The 13,034-nt window shown below is 52.4% G+C and overlaps 1 protein-coding gene across 2 annotated transcripts in view; it reads right to left on the bottom strand.

The window, feature by feature from the left end:
- Slit1 (slit guidance ligand 1) overlaps positions 1-13,034 on the bottom strand; it is a 160,165-nt gene that overhangs the window by 49,548 nt on the left and 97,583 nt on the right. For both annotated transcript variants that reach the window (XM_008831987.2, XM_029563049.1), the window contains exons 5-11: positions 6,131-6,202; positions 4,884-4,955; positions 4,276-4,347; positions 3,798-3,961; positions 2,339-2,486; positions 1,836-1,907; positions 1,307-1,378 (exon numbers count right to left, since the gene is read on the bottom strand). In XM_008831987.2, coding sequence (XP_008830209.1) covers positions 1,307-1,378; positions 1,836-1,907; positions 2,339-2,486; positions 3,798-3,961; positions 4,276-4,347; positions 4,884-4,955; positions 6,131-6,202 — 672 coding nt within the window. The remainder of the gene's footprint in view (positions 1-1,306; positions 1,379-1,835; positions 1,908-2,338; positions 2,487-3,797; positions 3,962-4,275; positions 4,348-4,883; positions 4,956-6,130; positions 6,203-13,034) is intronic.

The raw sequence follows: 13,034 nt of genomic DNA, 5'->3' as shown, positions 1-13,034 counted from the left end.
GAAAGGGAAACCGCACAGTGTAAAAAAAAAAAAAAGTGCAGACAGGAATGACAGGAATGTGTTCAGGCAGTCGGTGATGCATCGCAGCAGTGGGGGAGGGTGCATTCCATTCCCACTGTAGGAATCCACTCCGGTAAGCATCAAGTCAGAGTAAAAACCCTGTGTGCTTGTGTTGCTGCATCCTTCCCAGAAGAGGGCACGATCCACTCCGGTAAGCAGCAAGTCAGAGTAAAAACCCTGTGTGCTTGTGTTGCTGCATCCTTCCCAGAAGAGGGCACGATGGGAGTAAAGGCCCTGTGGTGGAGACCACACCCCACACCGACAAGTGCTGACAAGGCCATTATGACTGGAAGAGAATGGGTCAGTGGTCTACAAGAAGGTGTTGAGACATGACGGGATGCCTGTCTATAAGCCTTGCCTCAGGCTTCTAGGTACAGAATGGAGTAGAGAGGAAGCTGAGCAGAGAGATAAGATCAGGGCTGGCCAAGGTGAACGTAGACAATGGGGCTCCTGTGCTTGATCCTAGCATGCAACTTCCTATACAGCAGGAAGTGGCCTTGACCAGGAGCCTGGAAGGGACAGAAAGCCACTTAAATAAGTTATTGTAGTGTCACCTTTTAGCCCTCTGACTGCCTGGGGCCAATGTAAAATCATTGTATTCATATCTCAGAGGAAGAGCCCACATGTGGCTAAGAGCACGAGGGCCTTGGTGAAGCTGAGTGTGAACATGTGTTCTTGGGAGGAGTTGGGGCTGCACAGCATCACACACACACACACACACACACACACACACACACACACCAGCAACCCAGAGAGGTGGGAACACTGGACAGAGGTTAGAGAAGCACCGTCCTGCATCATCTGCCACATTTCCAGGTGGCAACAAAGTGGGCAGGTGTTGCTACTAGAGCTAGTAGTACTACTAAAGCTACTAGAGCACCCTCTGAGTGACTGGGAAGGTTCAGGAGTCTTCTATGGGGAGGATGGACCAAGATGACCGCAGCAAAGCATGCTGGGAAAATTTCCCTCCTGGCAAGAAGAGCATCCCCATTGCCAGGACAATGTAGTCTTCTCTTCCTGCACTCAGTCCCAGGCTCTCTTCCCAGTCTCCATGCTGCAGAGGGGACACCAAGCACAGCAGCTCTGGGCTATGCAGCCAGAGGAGCCTTAGTGAGGTTGGGCTGGGAGGGCTGTGCCAGGGCCCTATAGTCTGACTCCTCTTCCCACACCCACTGGAGGGCCCTGGGCTGTGATGGCCCCCACAGACCTCCTGAACTACCCAGCAGGCTTTGGTGCTTCTACTCACAGGGAATTCAAGGAACGAAGACCCTGGAAGGCGTCAGGTGCAATCTCAGCGATCTGGTTGTTGCTCAGGTCACTGCAAGAGGAACAGGAGAAGGGTAGCTGCATCCTAAGGTCTGGTGTCCTCTGCCTCCCAGCCACATGGTGAGCAGGGGTTCTTAGCAGAAAAGCAGGGGCCAGTTTCTTTCCCAAGTGAACACTCCATGGGCCGCTCTTTCTCTGTGCTTCCAGCTCAGGAAGCGACTGGCATCCTGACTCACAGCCCTAATTCCCAGTTGGAATGGGAAGGTGATAAACAGCATGGTCATGCTTTGGGCATGGGCCAGGCTTGGGCTCAGTGGCCCATCCAGGCCTCATAGCCACCCTGCCACCCCACATCCCAGACAACAGCCTGATACAGGAAAGCCAGGAGGTAGCCCTTGCCCTCAGTGTGTTTGCTGAGTCAGGGCCTGTCTGGGGGCTGTGAGGCCGGACCCCTGGCCCAGGCTCTTCTTCCTACCCACTGGTAACTCCCAGGAAATTCTGCTACTCACATCCTGCGCAACTTTCTGTAGGGAGAGAAGGCTCCTGGGGGGATGGACTTGATACCATTCAGTTCCAGGCGGCTGCAGGGAGAAGAAAGGCCTGAGAAAGCTGAGAATCATCCTCAGCCTTGATGGGAAAACAAGTTCTCAGCCCCTGCAGCTCTTCCCCTGTGGGCCTGAACAGGTCTGACATGTAGACCAGCACCTACTGTGAATTGGGCTCCTACTGTGAACTGGCATTCCCGGCTTCCATGATGAGAGGCCCCCATGGTGATGCTAATACTAGAAAGCCAGGATGATAGACCTACCAGGTTGGGCTGGACATGGACCACCCCCTCCCCACTACTTGGGAACTTCCCAGCTTTGTATAGAAAGCTCAGGTTGGTCAAGGCTCCATTTTCTCCATTTGCCACTGAGGGTCCTGGGGAAGCCCTGGGTGGCACCCACCCCAGCTCTTCACTGGCCCAGCAGAAGAAGCCTGTGTTTTGGCCCCTGCAAGGCCCTGCACTCACATCTCTGTCATGGTTTCCGGCAAGTTGGCAGGGATGGCAGTGAGACCTTTGCCACGGCAATCCACAATGCCGTTGCTGCAGGTGCACATGGCAGGGCAGGAGCCGGAGGAGAGGGTGCAAGTGGGCACACGTGCTGCCTCCCCCTGGCCTAAAGAGACAGTGGGATATGATGTCAGAGTCTTACACAGGTGTTCCCACCCCCAGAACTGCTGCTGGATGGGGGCAAGGGCACAGAGGCAGAGTCTGTGGTGAAGACCAATCCAATAGATCACTGAGGCTTCAGGAATAGAGAGAGATTGCATCCTGTATGTGCTTGGGGGGGCATCTGGAAATTTCTGGACTCTTCCTGAATGGAATTGACCACCTCTAAGGGTTATTCCTAAAATAAGAAATCCTGGTCTAGAATTCTGAAGCTCTGCGTCACTCAGACCTCCTGAGCCAGGGTTCCCACATCCACTAGAGCTTTGTTTACTGAGCACCCACTCTGCCAGCACTTTGTTCAGTTCGGTCCACACAGTCTCATGTAAACCCTCCTGTCCGCCTTTGTAGGAGCACTCTGTCATTGTCATTTACAGGAGAGGAAATTATGTTCTTGACATCCATCAATTGGTGGAAATTCAAGCAGCTAAGTGCTGAAATCAGAGCCAGGCCTAGTGTGTGATGTCAGAGCTCATATAACATACATGCAGCACAGTCTTAAAGGTGCTCCTGGTTGATAAGGCACATTTCATTCCCAAGAAGATTCCTGGCCCCTCCCTCACGGTTACCACTATTCTGAGACCTACCACCAAACATTCATTACTCTTGTTTGTGAGCTCCACCAAAGTGTAATCATATAATATGTTGTCATCTGGGTCTGACTTTTTTCACCCAATATAAAATCTCTGAGATCTACCATATTGTGTGCATCAGTAGTTTGCCCTTTTTATTGCTGAGTAGTATTCCATTTGTGCCCATATCATCATTAGTGAATCCACTCTCAGGCATGTTTTTGTGGAACAAATGCACACAACCAAGTAGTGGAGTTGCCAGACCACAGGGTAGACATGCGTGGAGGTTCTATGGGATCTGGGGTCCCCTTATTGAGAGCCAAGGGGAACCATCTATCAATGCGGCTGGGGGGATGTGATGGGAGGAGAGGGGTAGCACTAGGAGTGGACAAGGAGGGAGAAGAGGAGAGGAAGGGAGGTGATGGTGAGAAGGAGCAGGAGGGGACATGGTGTAGGAGCAGGACACGGGGGACGGGAAGTAGAGTGGACAGAGGATGTGGGGGAAGGACACGGCCAAAAGGTGGGTGAAAACAGAAGGGGTAGTGGGAGAGGGGTGATGGAGGACAGGAGCAGTTTGGTGAGTGGGGATCAATGGGTGCTTAGATGCTCATGGAGGGAAGCAAAGGGAGGGGCAGGAAGAAGAAACAGGCAGGAGGAGGTGGCAGGTGAGGTCGAGGCCCAGAACTCACTTGAGCAGCTAAACTCATTCTTCTGTACCTCTGCCACATTGAGGCCTCTCAGGCTGGCAGGCCCAGAGCACTGAGTAAAGAGCCCGATGGTGGGTCTCTGCCTCAGCCACTGAGAGAGCCAGGCCAGGTGGCAGTCGCAGAACAGGTGGTTAGAGTGCAGGCGGCTGTGGGGGGAACAGGTAGCTTCCAGCAACAGAACCCCCACCCCACCCCCACCCATCAGCTGTGCCTCCTCCCAGCTCACTGAGCTCACAAGACCCCTTGGCCAGACCATCCACACCATCTTCAAGTACAAAAATAAGTCGTTTTTTTGTCCAAGGAAAACCAAGTATGAAGGACATTGGATACCCTTCAGTTCTGACTCCCTTCTTCCCAATGGCTCGTTGGACCCAACCTGGCTGGCTCCTGGGCTGAGGAGGGCCGCCCCCGCCCCCAACCCCACTGCAACCCTAACCTCCTTTGCACTGGGCAGACTCACAAGGTCCGGAGCTTGGGCATGTGGTTGAAGCTGGACACAGGGATGGTGGTGATGTTGTTGTTGTTCAGGGTCCTGAAAGGGGCAGATGGGCCACTTAGCACCCGCCCAGCAGGGATGTACAGAGGGCAGGACCTGTCTGCTCATGTGGAGGTTCTCATGCCAGGTGTGACATTTTTCCTAGAGGGAACCAGCCCTGGTGTGGGCGTGGGGGTGGCTACACCAGGGAGCAGGAGACACAAGCCCTGCCCTCAGCTGTCCTGCCCTGTGCTAGGACAGTGACTCCAGTCTTTCACACCGTGAACTCCAAGCCAGGAAGGACAGGGAGACAGAGGACAGAGCCCAAAAAGGCCACTGAAAGAAGGGCAGCTTGCACAGGGAGAAGGGCTGCTCCCAGCCTTTCTGGAGGGAAACTTCCAGACACCCCGTCTGAGAGACTTTTGCTTGAGCAGCAGGCATACAGCTAAGGTGTGACTCCAAGAGCTTGGCCTCCTGCACCCCCAACATCAGTGCCTCAGGCAAGGCTTGTGACTGCCAGGTCAGGACCTGCTTTGCTTTTAGGTTTTACTTACAGCAGGACCTGCCCTGCCTCGCTTTTGGGTTTTACTTACAGCACCTCCAGGCCCCGCAAGGCACGAAAGGCTCCTTCCTCAATGCAGCTGATCTGATTCTTGTCCAGTTGTCTGTAAAGCAAAGGAGAGATGTGGGGAGGAGGAGCACTGCCCAGAACAGAGCAGGGGTGCTAAACACTCTGACAGCACACTGCATTATTTAAAAGAGCCACAGCTCCCATCATTTGGCTGTGTGTGTGGTACACACCTTTAGTCCCAGCATGAAGGAGGCAGAAGCAGGTGGATCTCCGTGAGATTAAGGCCAGCCTGGTCTACATAGCAAGTGCCGGGCTAGCTGGGACTACAAGGAGACCCTGTCTCAAAAGGCAAAAAAAAAAACAAAACAAAACAAAAAAACCCACCACCAACAACAAAAAACTGAGTTTGTTTTCAGTTAAAATACTACATCTAGATAAAAGCCATATTGCATTCCTTTACCTAGCCTGGTATGTCCCTTGGGAAGCAGGCAGCCCTCCCTCACATGTTGGAGACGAGACCACCTAGAGTGTGCTGGCAGCTGACAAATGAGTCACCCAGGGGCAGCGGCAGCTAGAGCTGGCAGCCAGAGTTCTGGTGAGTGCCAAGTGAGACTGGCCAGCGCTGGCTACCTGGAGTGCTGCTTTCAGAGCATACAGAAGCTGTGATCTGAGCTTGGTGGGAAAGAATGCGATGATCCATTACCAATGTCTGCTAGATGGGAGGGGTGTGTGTGACAAACATTCCAGGCCTTTGCCAGCCCTGCTGCAGTCAGACCTCGGGAGGTGGTAAGCCTGGACCGGAATAAGTTTGAATACTAATAAACCGTTACATTTAAGTAGCACTCAACAGAGTGTACATATCTCCATATCTCATTTCAACCTCTTGAGAGGCTGCAGAAAGCACGTTGTCATCCCTGCTTTCCTAAACAATATATAGAGGCTCAGCCAGTTGACCTGCAGCAACAAACCCAGCTCCAGACTCAAAGAGAAAGAGGGCACTTGGAGGGCTGCAGGCCAGGAACACTGCCTGGCACCCCACTGCTCACACTGTTTTCAACCCAGTCCCCAGGATGTCCCCACATGCTCAGCTTTCACCCAGAATCACACCTGAAGGAGAGACATCGCCTGACCCTTCCAGACTGTTCAAGTCATCTCCAGTTCCAGGCCAGCATCATGGTGGCTTAGACCATTTGGCCCAGAGAAACCCATGAGGATGCTGCCACGGTGGACTGGGCCACACACCCTCTGTCCACCCAGGCCTGTACTCACAGGTTTTTGAGGTCTGTGGCTCCCCGGAAAGCCTTCCTGGGCACAGCCTGGAGGGCATTCTCACTCAGGTCCCTGGGGGACAGAGAGGAGGACACAAGTCAGGACAGCCATGGTAAGAAATGAGACTTGGGGGCTCACAGTGACCACATTCTAGCACCTGGATGGTCCCAGTTGTTCTGTAAACTGCTGAATGAAGGAATGGTGGAGTTGGAGAGGCGCTCTCCTCCCTGTCCCCAGCCACCTCCCCTCTGGGCAGAGGGTGGTTAGAGAGAGAAGCTCCCCCCCCACTGTGATCAGCCCTAGCAGCCCCTGCCCCAGTCAACTGAGCCCCACAGCCCCACACAGAGCTGCAGATGAGGGAGTGGAGGGGCCTCTCCACCACCCTCAGCCATCCTAGCTTTCTCTTTGTGTTTTGTTCTTTTGCTTGTGAGAGAGCCATGACTACGGAGGAGACAGTACAGGGAGGCCCACCCAGTCTTGAACGGCAGGCTGGGTCTGACTCCAAACCTTCTGCTCTGGGGGACTGCAGAGGGCCAGGACAGCCTGGGCCCAACACCCACTTCCCACTGACCCAGGGGCCATGGCGCTACTCCCAGTGGCACCTGCTTCGCAAGCAGAGGGTAGGCTCAGCACAGACTCCATTAGGCCCTTTCTAAAGGTCCTGGTGAGCTGTGTTATTACAAGGGTTCCTGTGCACCGCATACCAGTTTCTATATGCTTTCTCCAACTCCCCTTGCAGGACCAGGCTTCTACACCAGCTTTTTGCCTTTCCATGCCTCTCCTGACAGCCTTACCAGAAACCATGCAAATGCCTCTCTGTGTTAGCCTGCCTTCTCACCACAGCAGGCATGTCCTGAGGGTACAGGAGGCCCGTCCTTCCCCAGCTTCACAAGACTCACTTCACTACAGCTTCCACAAGGCTCCATTGCCCCTCCCCAAGAAGGCTGCCCCTGAGTTAGCACAGGCTGCCACTCAGGTTTCCCTACCAAGATAATAAGCCTGGGCCAGAGAGCTGGCTCAGCAGGTCAAAGCTCTTGCCATAAAACCTGATGACCTGAGTTCTATCTCCAGGAACCACAGGGCAGAAAGAGAGAACCAAGTCCTACAAGTTGTCCTTTGACCTCCCCATGCATACTATAGCATGTATGTGCGTGCGCACACACACACACACACACACACACACACACACACACACACGGGTGAGGGGTGGTTAGAAAAATGTAATTTAAAATTGTAATTTTTTTTTTTTAAGAAGACAGTCAGAATCGTCCCACTGAGTGTACAGGGCCCTGGGCCAAGTTGGCATTGAGCCTGGCTCTCCTGTCTATAGGAGACCTGACTATAGTCTACAAATCAGCCTCTTACCTCCCATGATGGAGAACAGGAACAGAATGGGCATGAACATGGCAATAGATCATACCAGACATGGTAACTTTTTTCCTTGCTCTGTGCTAGAACCCCCTTCCTGGGAGAAGCTGGCCCCAGGTCATGAGGACTCATAGCATCTCTCTAGAATGGTCCTTATGGAGAGGAACTGAGGTCTCTGCCCACAGCCAGCCCCCACTGGCCCACAATGTGAATGATCTGGTGAAGAAGCCCATCCTCCAGCCTGGCCAGGCCTTTGGACTATGCAGTTCCAGCCAGTTCCCCGCACCCCCACTGGCAACCCAGAAACCCAGATCACCAATTCTCTTTGTTCTATGGAAGCAACTGATGACACAGCCACCAGTGGTCACTTCAGAGGTGCTCAGGGGGAATGCCTGCAGGCAGTGAGGTCCCCCAAGAGGGTTTTTGGAAGGGAGGGACAAGGCATGCTAAAACTAAATGTCTTTGCACCAACACAGTGCTTAGATGTGTGGCCAAGGCTGCATGGCTTCCCCTCGTTTCCTTATGTGTGGAAATGCTTTCTAAGTCCCCCACCAATGGGGTCTCCCACATGTGAAGACCTGGAAACACATGCTGTGGCCCGAATGTTTGTATGTTCAACCCCCATTCTTACACTGGAAACTAGTTACTGAAATGATGACTCTAAGAGGTAGGGTCTTTAGAAGGGGGCTAGTCCAGGGCAAAGCTCTTAGGAACACAGTTGGTACTTAATAGAAAGAGACCTCTGAGGGCTGTTGAGATGGCCCAGCATGCAAAGGCACTTGCCACCAAGCCTGACCATCTGTGTTGGATCCCAGAGACCCACATGGTAAAAGGTAAAAATCAACTCCCACAAGTTGTCCTCTTACCTCCACACTGTGTGCCGAGGTACATATGTCCATACTCCTCCTCCCCCCCAACACATATGCAATAAATAAACAAACAAGTAAAAAAATGCAATAAGAAAGTTTTGAAGAAGCTTCGAAGAACTGCCTGCCCCACTACTGTAAGAAGACATTGTGATTTCTGATTTCTGTGAATCAGAAAATAGACCTTCTCCATATTCCATCTTCTTGAGACTTGACTCCCAGAACTGTGAGGAATAAACTTCTGTTATTTATAAGCCACCCAGCTTGTGGTCTTTTATTACAGTAGCTTAAATGGACTTAGGCACATGTCAAATGAGGGGCTTGCCTCTTTGGAGCCCTTGGTATCCCAGAAGCGAGGGAGCACTGCTAACAGAGGCATGGAGGGGCAGGGGAGAAGATGGAGCAAATCACCAGTGATCTGTCCACAAGGAAGCAGGGAGGGCCTGTCACATAGGAAAGACAAGGGCAGGGAGGTGATGCTCTGGAGAATGTGGGGGTGCACAGGCAGATAGCACCTCTAGGGAGCCCCTCACCTCAGCCCAGCAGACTTCACCCTCAGGCTGCTCCTCACATCCATTATTCTATTTAATCCTCTCCACAGCCCTGAGAGGAAGGACTGTTACCTGGATTGATTAGTCAGTCCACCGAGCCTAAATGTGTTCCATGCAGGCTTTAGAGTGGCTTACAGGGATGACAAACCAGTGAGAGCGGGAGGGAGGAATGGACAAAGAAAAATCAATGGCGGGTGCTCCAACTGTGACCCACAGGCCTGAGCAGGGGCTCAGTGTTCCCAGAGAGCCAACAAAAGTAGGACTGGCAGCAGAGTGGAAACGGATCAATGTGTCAGGAGCATGGCTGCCTGGGCTCTCAGATGAGAATTCTCTCAAGGGTCTACGAAAAATGACAGTGTGGCCTCAGCGGCAACGCTGTATCCTTACAATGAATGGGTTTCAAGTGTTTCTTATAACATTGTGTCACAGTGCTGCTCGGGAAATCAGTTCTGTGGGGATTCATACTAGGAACTAAGCAAGGAATGAAGGCAGGGAGAAGCAGAGAGGCTGGGCAGAGCCTGGCACCAGGTTGGCTAGAGAAGGTGATGGTCCAATGACTTTGTGGACATTGCTCTGGGGCATCAAGACTTCCAGAGTAGGTGGGTGGGACACCAAGAGCCTTAGGGTGGATGGGGATTAGTGACTTTTCTGTTGCTGTGATAAAACATTATGATCAAGGCAGCTTACAGAAGGAAGAGTTTATTGAGCTTATGGTTCAGAGGAAGAAGAGTTCATCATGGTCGGGGAGGCATGGCAGGAGGCAGCTGGACCAGAAAGCTGAGCGCTCACAGCTTCAAGCAGGCTCAGGAAGTACAGGAACTGCAAATGGGAAGAGGGACAAGGCTGTGAGCTCTCAAAGCCCACCCTCAGTGTCGTGCTTTCTCCCACAAGGCCACACCTCCTAAACCAGTGTAGACCCCAGCCACCTACTGGGGCTAAGTGTTCAAATACTTTGAGCCTATGGGGGATATTTCTCATTTGAACCATCACAAGAGGTAAGTAACCTCACTTGGGAAGCTCAGGCTAGTCCAGGCCAGCCAACCTACAGTAGAAACCCACTCCTCTGTCTAAGTAACCAAAGGGAACACCCTGAAACCCCCAGGAAAGCAGGAATAGGCAAGTCCTAACAGCCTCAAGAAAATGCAGGGAGTTGGCATCAAAGGGGGTAGTGGGAAGAGCCTGAACTTGCAGCAAGACTTAGGGGTTCAATTGCTTCTTCTTGTGCACGTCCATGGGCCTGGGGGGACCTGGAGAGGTTTGTGGAATGGGCATAAAATGTCCACCACAAAGGAGCTGGTGAAAGATTGTGTTTAACCTTCTGCATTTAACGATATTCAAGAATTAGGGATTTTGTTCTTTTCCCTAACGCTGCAGTGTTGTTTCCAGAGTAGCCACAAGGGGGCGCAAGAAGCCTTCCCTGAACTTTTAACAGTGCCTGCCTGGCTCTCCTGAATCAGGCTGGTCTCCCCTTTTTGCTCCGCTCAACTTTTTGCCTGGTGACACTTGTCTTTGCCAAACTCTCTGAGATAAGCCCGCTTGTCTCCATTTACATCTGGCCTTTCCTGGAAATCCCCACAGCACCGTCTGGACCTTTCCCCTGCCCTCAACCTTTTCTGTCGCCTTCAAACTTAATGAGGTTGCCCCACCCTCCTCCACGGTGGCTGTCTCAGGGCCCTCAAAGTGAGGAGAATGGCCCCCGGGGAATATTGGAAGAATAGGGGACCTCCTGGGATAGGAAAGGCTCTAGGTAGCAAACCTATACCAGCACATGACCTAGCCCTGGCAGAGGAGGTGGAAGTCACAGAGCCCCGAGCTAATAAAGAGGAGGGAAGCAAGACCATGACAAGAGGCAATGCATGCTGGGAAGCTAGGATGTGGTGGAAAATCCCCACCACTGAGTGGGGAGAGACCCAGGCTCAGCAAGCCCTGACCACCCACTGGCATCATGAGTCTTGGGCAAGTGACCTTCACTGGCCTCAGTTTTCTCCTCTACAAATAGAGATGAAAAAGGCTGTAATGCCTACTGGTCCTCCTCAGCTGACCCCTTCCTTCAGTTTCTTGGACCCCTTTGGCCACAGGGTCTTTGAACTTGCTGGGGCTCTTCTTTATCCACCAGAAAACTCCTTTAGCTTTCTTATCTCAATTCACAGACATTTCCCCTATCTCTTAACTGTTTCCCATTCTATAGGTCCAACAAGCCCTTGTTCTTCTTCTTCAACACCAATTCAAAATTGCAATGCCATACAGGTGCACTGAGTATAACAACATACTGATATTTGATCAACCCCCATCTTGCCCTCCAGACTGTAATCTCCCAAAAGCAGACACTCTCATTTGCTCCCACTGTAACCTGGGGCCTCCATAACTAACTGAATTGAACTAACGAGGACTCCAATGACCCTTCCACTCTGACACTCTGATATCCTGTCCAGAGCAAGGGGTTAGGACAGGTCATGGCTTAAGGAAAGCAGGGGCTCGGGGCAGGCATGGGACTCTAGACTACTGGAGACCCCCAGCTCCCAACCTGTGCTCTAGGGATCCTTATACCTTCCCGGTCTAATGAGGCTGACCACCTCCTGCAGGTAGGGCCCCAAAGGGCAGGACTGCACTGAACAAGCACCTGGTACTGTGGACAATGTTGTCTTCACTCTGGCTCTTCCCTTCTCAGATCCTGATGGACACTCTGCATCCAGCACCTTTGGGTGGCTTAGTGAGGGAGCTGGGCAGCCACTGAAGAAAGTAGGGCATTTTCCTAGGACCCTCCAGGGAAAAGAAGGAGCTGGAACTCCCAGGAGTCCATTCCGAGGGGTGTGGTAAATGTCCTGCAGACAAAGATCTCCCACCCTAGCCTGTAACCTATTTCCAAGGGCAAAGGGACTCTAAGTAGGCACTTCCATATCCCACTGTGTATGGAAACCCAGCCACTTCCCACCCCTCCCTGACTCAGACACTTCCCCAAGTGCTTGTTCCCTCCCCCCTCCCACACACTGCCAAGCTGAGGAGCCAAGGTCAGGACCCCATGTTCTCACTGCTAATCTCCTTCATGCTGTAACCTGACTGGTCCCTGTAGGCACACTGCCTGAGGGAATTAGTGGGGCCCTGTTGGGGCAGAGCATTGGGTACCAGCCAAGGCCAGACTGGGCTATAGGCTCTGGTACTGTTCTGCTGTCCCACTGTAGAGTATAAGTTATTTTATGATACTTCAAGGCACAGGGATGCTCAGCACAGCCCAGGATTCCAGGGTGCCTTACCTAGGGCTTTCCTGATCAGGAGACTGTTGGATTGTGGACCTGGGCCTGCGGCAGAATAAACCAGCAACACATGTACCAAGTGCTTCGTGCAAGTATTTTATCCTGAGATGCAGGGGGTGGGGGGTCTGCCTCTTCCCCCTCCCTTCCTGCTCCTCCTCTTCTTCCTCATCAAGCAAAATGGGAGTAGCTATCATGGGCTAAGTCAAGATGTACAAGCTCTCAACCAGGGCTTCCATTGCTCAGCTTTTGGTTTCTGTCTTTGGGGATCTGTGGGAAGAGCAGGGACCTGGGAATCAGCTGGTGTTCCATGCAGCCTCCTCCCAGCCTGCTGCTGGACTCCAGGCAAGGACAATAGCGAATATTTGGTGCCTGTGGCAATGCTCCCTCCCAGGGTGTATGCTGTTCACTCAGCCTGCCCAAAGGTGACTGATGTCCTGCACACAACATCATTCCACAGTTACTTGGAGAGGATCAAACTGCCTGGACCCCAGAGCCATGTACCTGGAGCCATGTACCAACCTTGGCACCTGGACCAGCACCATCCTGCATTTAGCAAAGTCCCCAGTTAGCTCAAGCATATTAAAGTTGGAGAACTATGTATGGCAAAAGGAAGCATTAAACTTTTTGATGTCCCCAGCCAGGGCTGATGCAAACCACATTGTAGCCTCAGTACTTGGCTATCACTTCAAAGAAGCAGGCAGGGTCCAATTCCTACCATTTGGGAGGTGAAGTAAGGGAAAGAGAAAAGCAGTCATTGACCTCTCACCTAAAGCATGAGGTTACCTGTGAGGACAGGAGGTGTTCACTGGGGTGGGAGTGACCAGCCACTTTGTTACCTACAGGCCCTTCCTGCATTGCTACTAGGGTT

The sequence above is a fragment of the Nannospalax galili genome, unplaced genomic scaffold (assembly GCF_000622305.1).
Source record: "Nannospalax galili isolate Female #2095 unplaced genomic scaffold, S.galili_v1.0 scaffold875, whole genome shotgun sequence".
In the NCBI taxonomy this organism is placed as follows: Eukaryota; Metazoa; Chordata; class Mammalia; order Rodentia; family Spalacidae; genus Nannospalax; species Nannospalax galili.
This window is presented reverse-complemented; position numbering and strand designations above follow the sequence as displayed.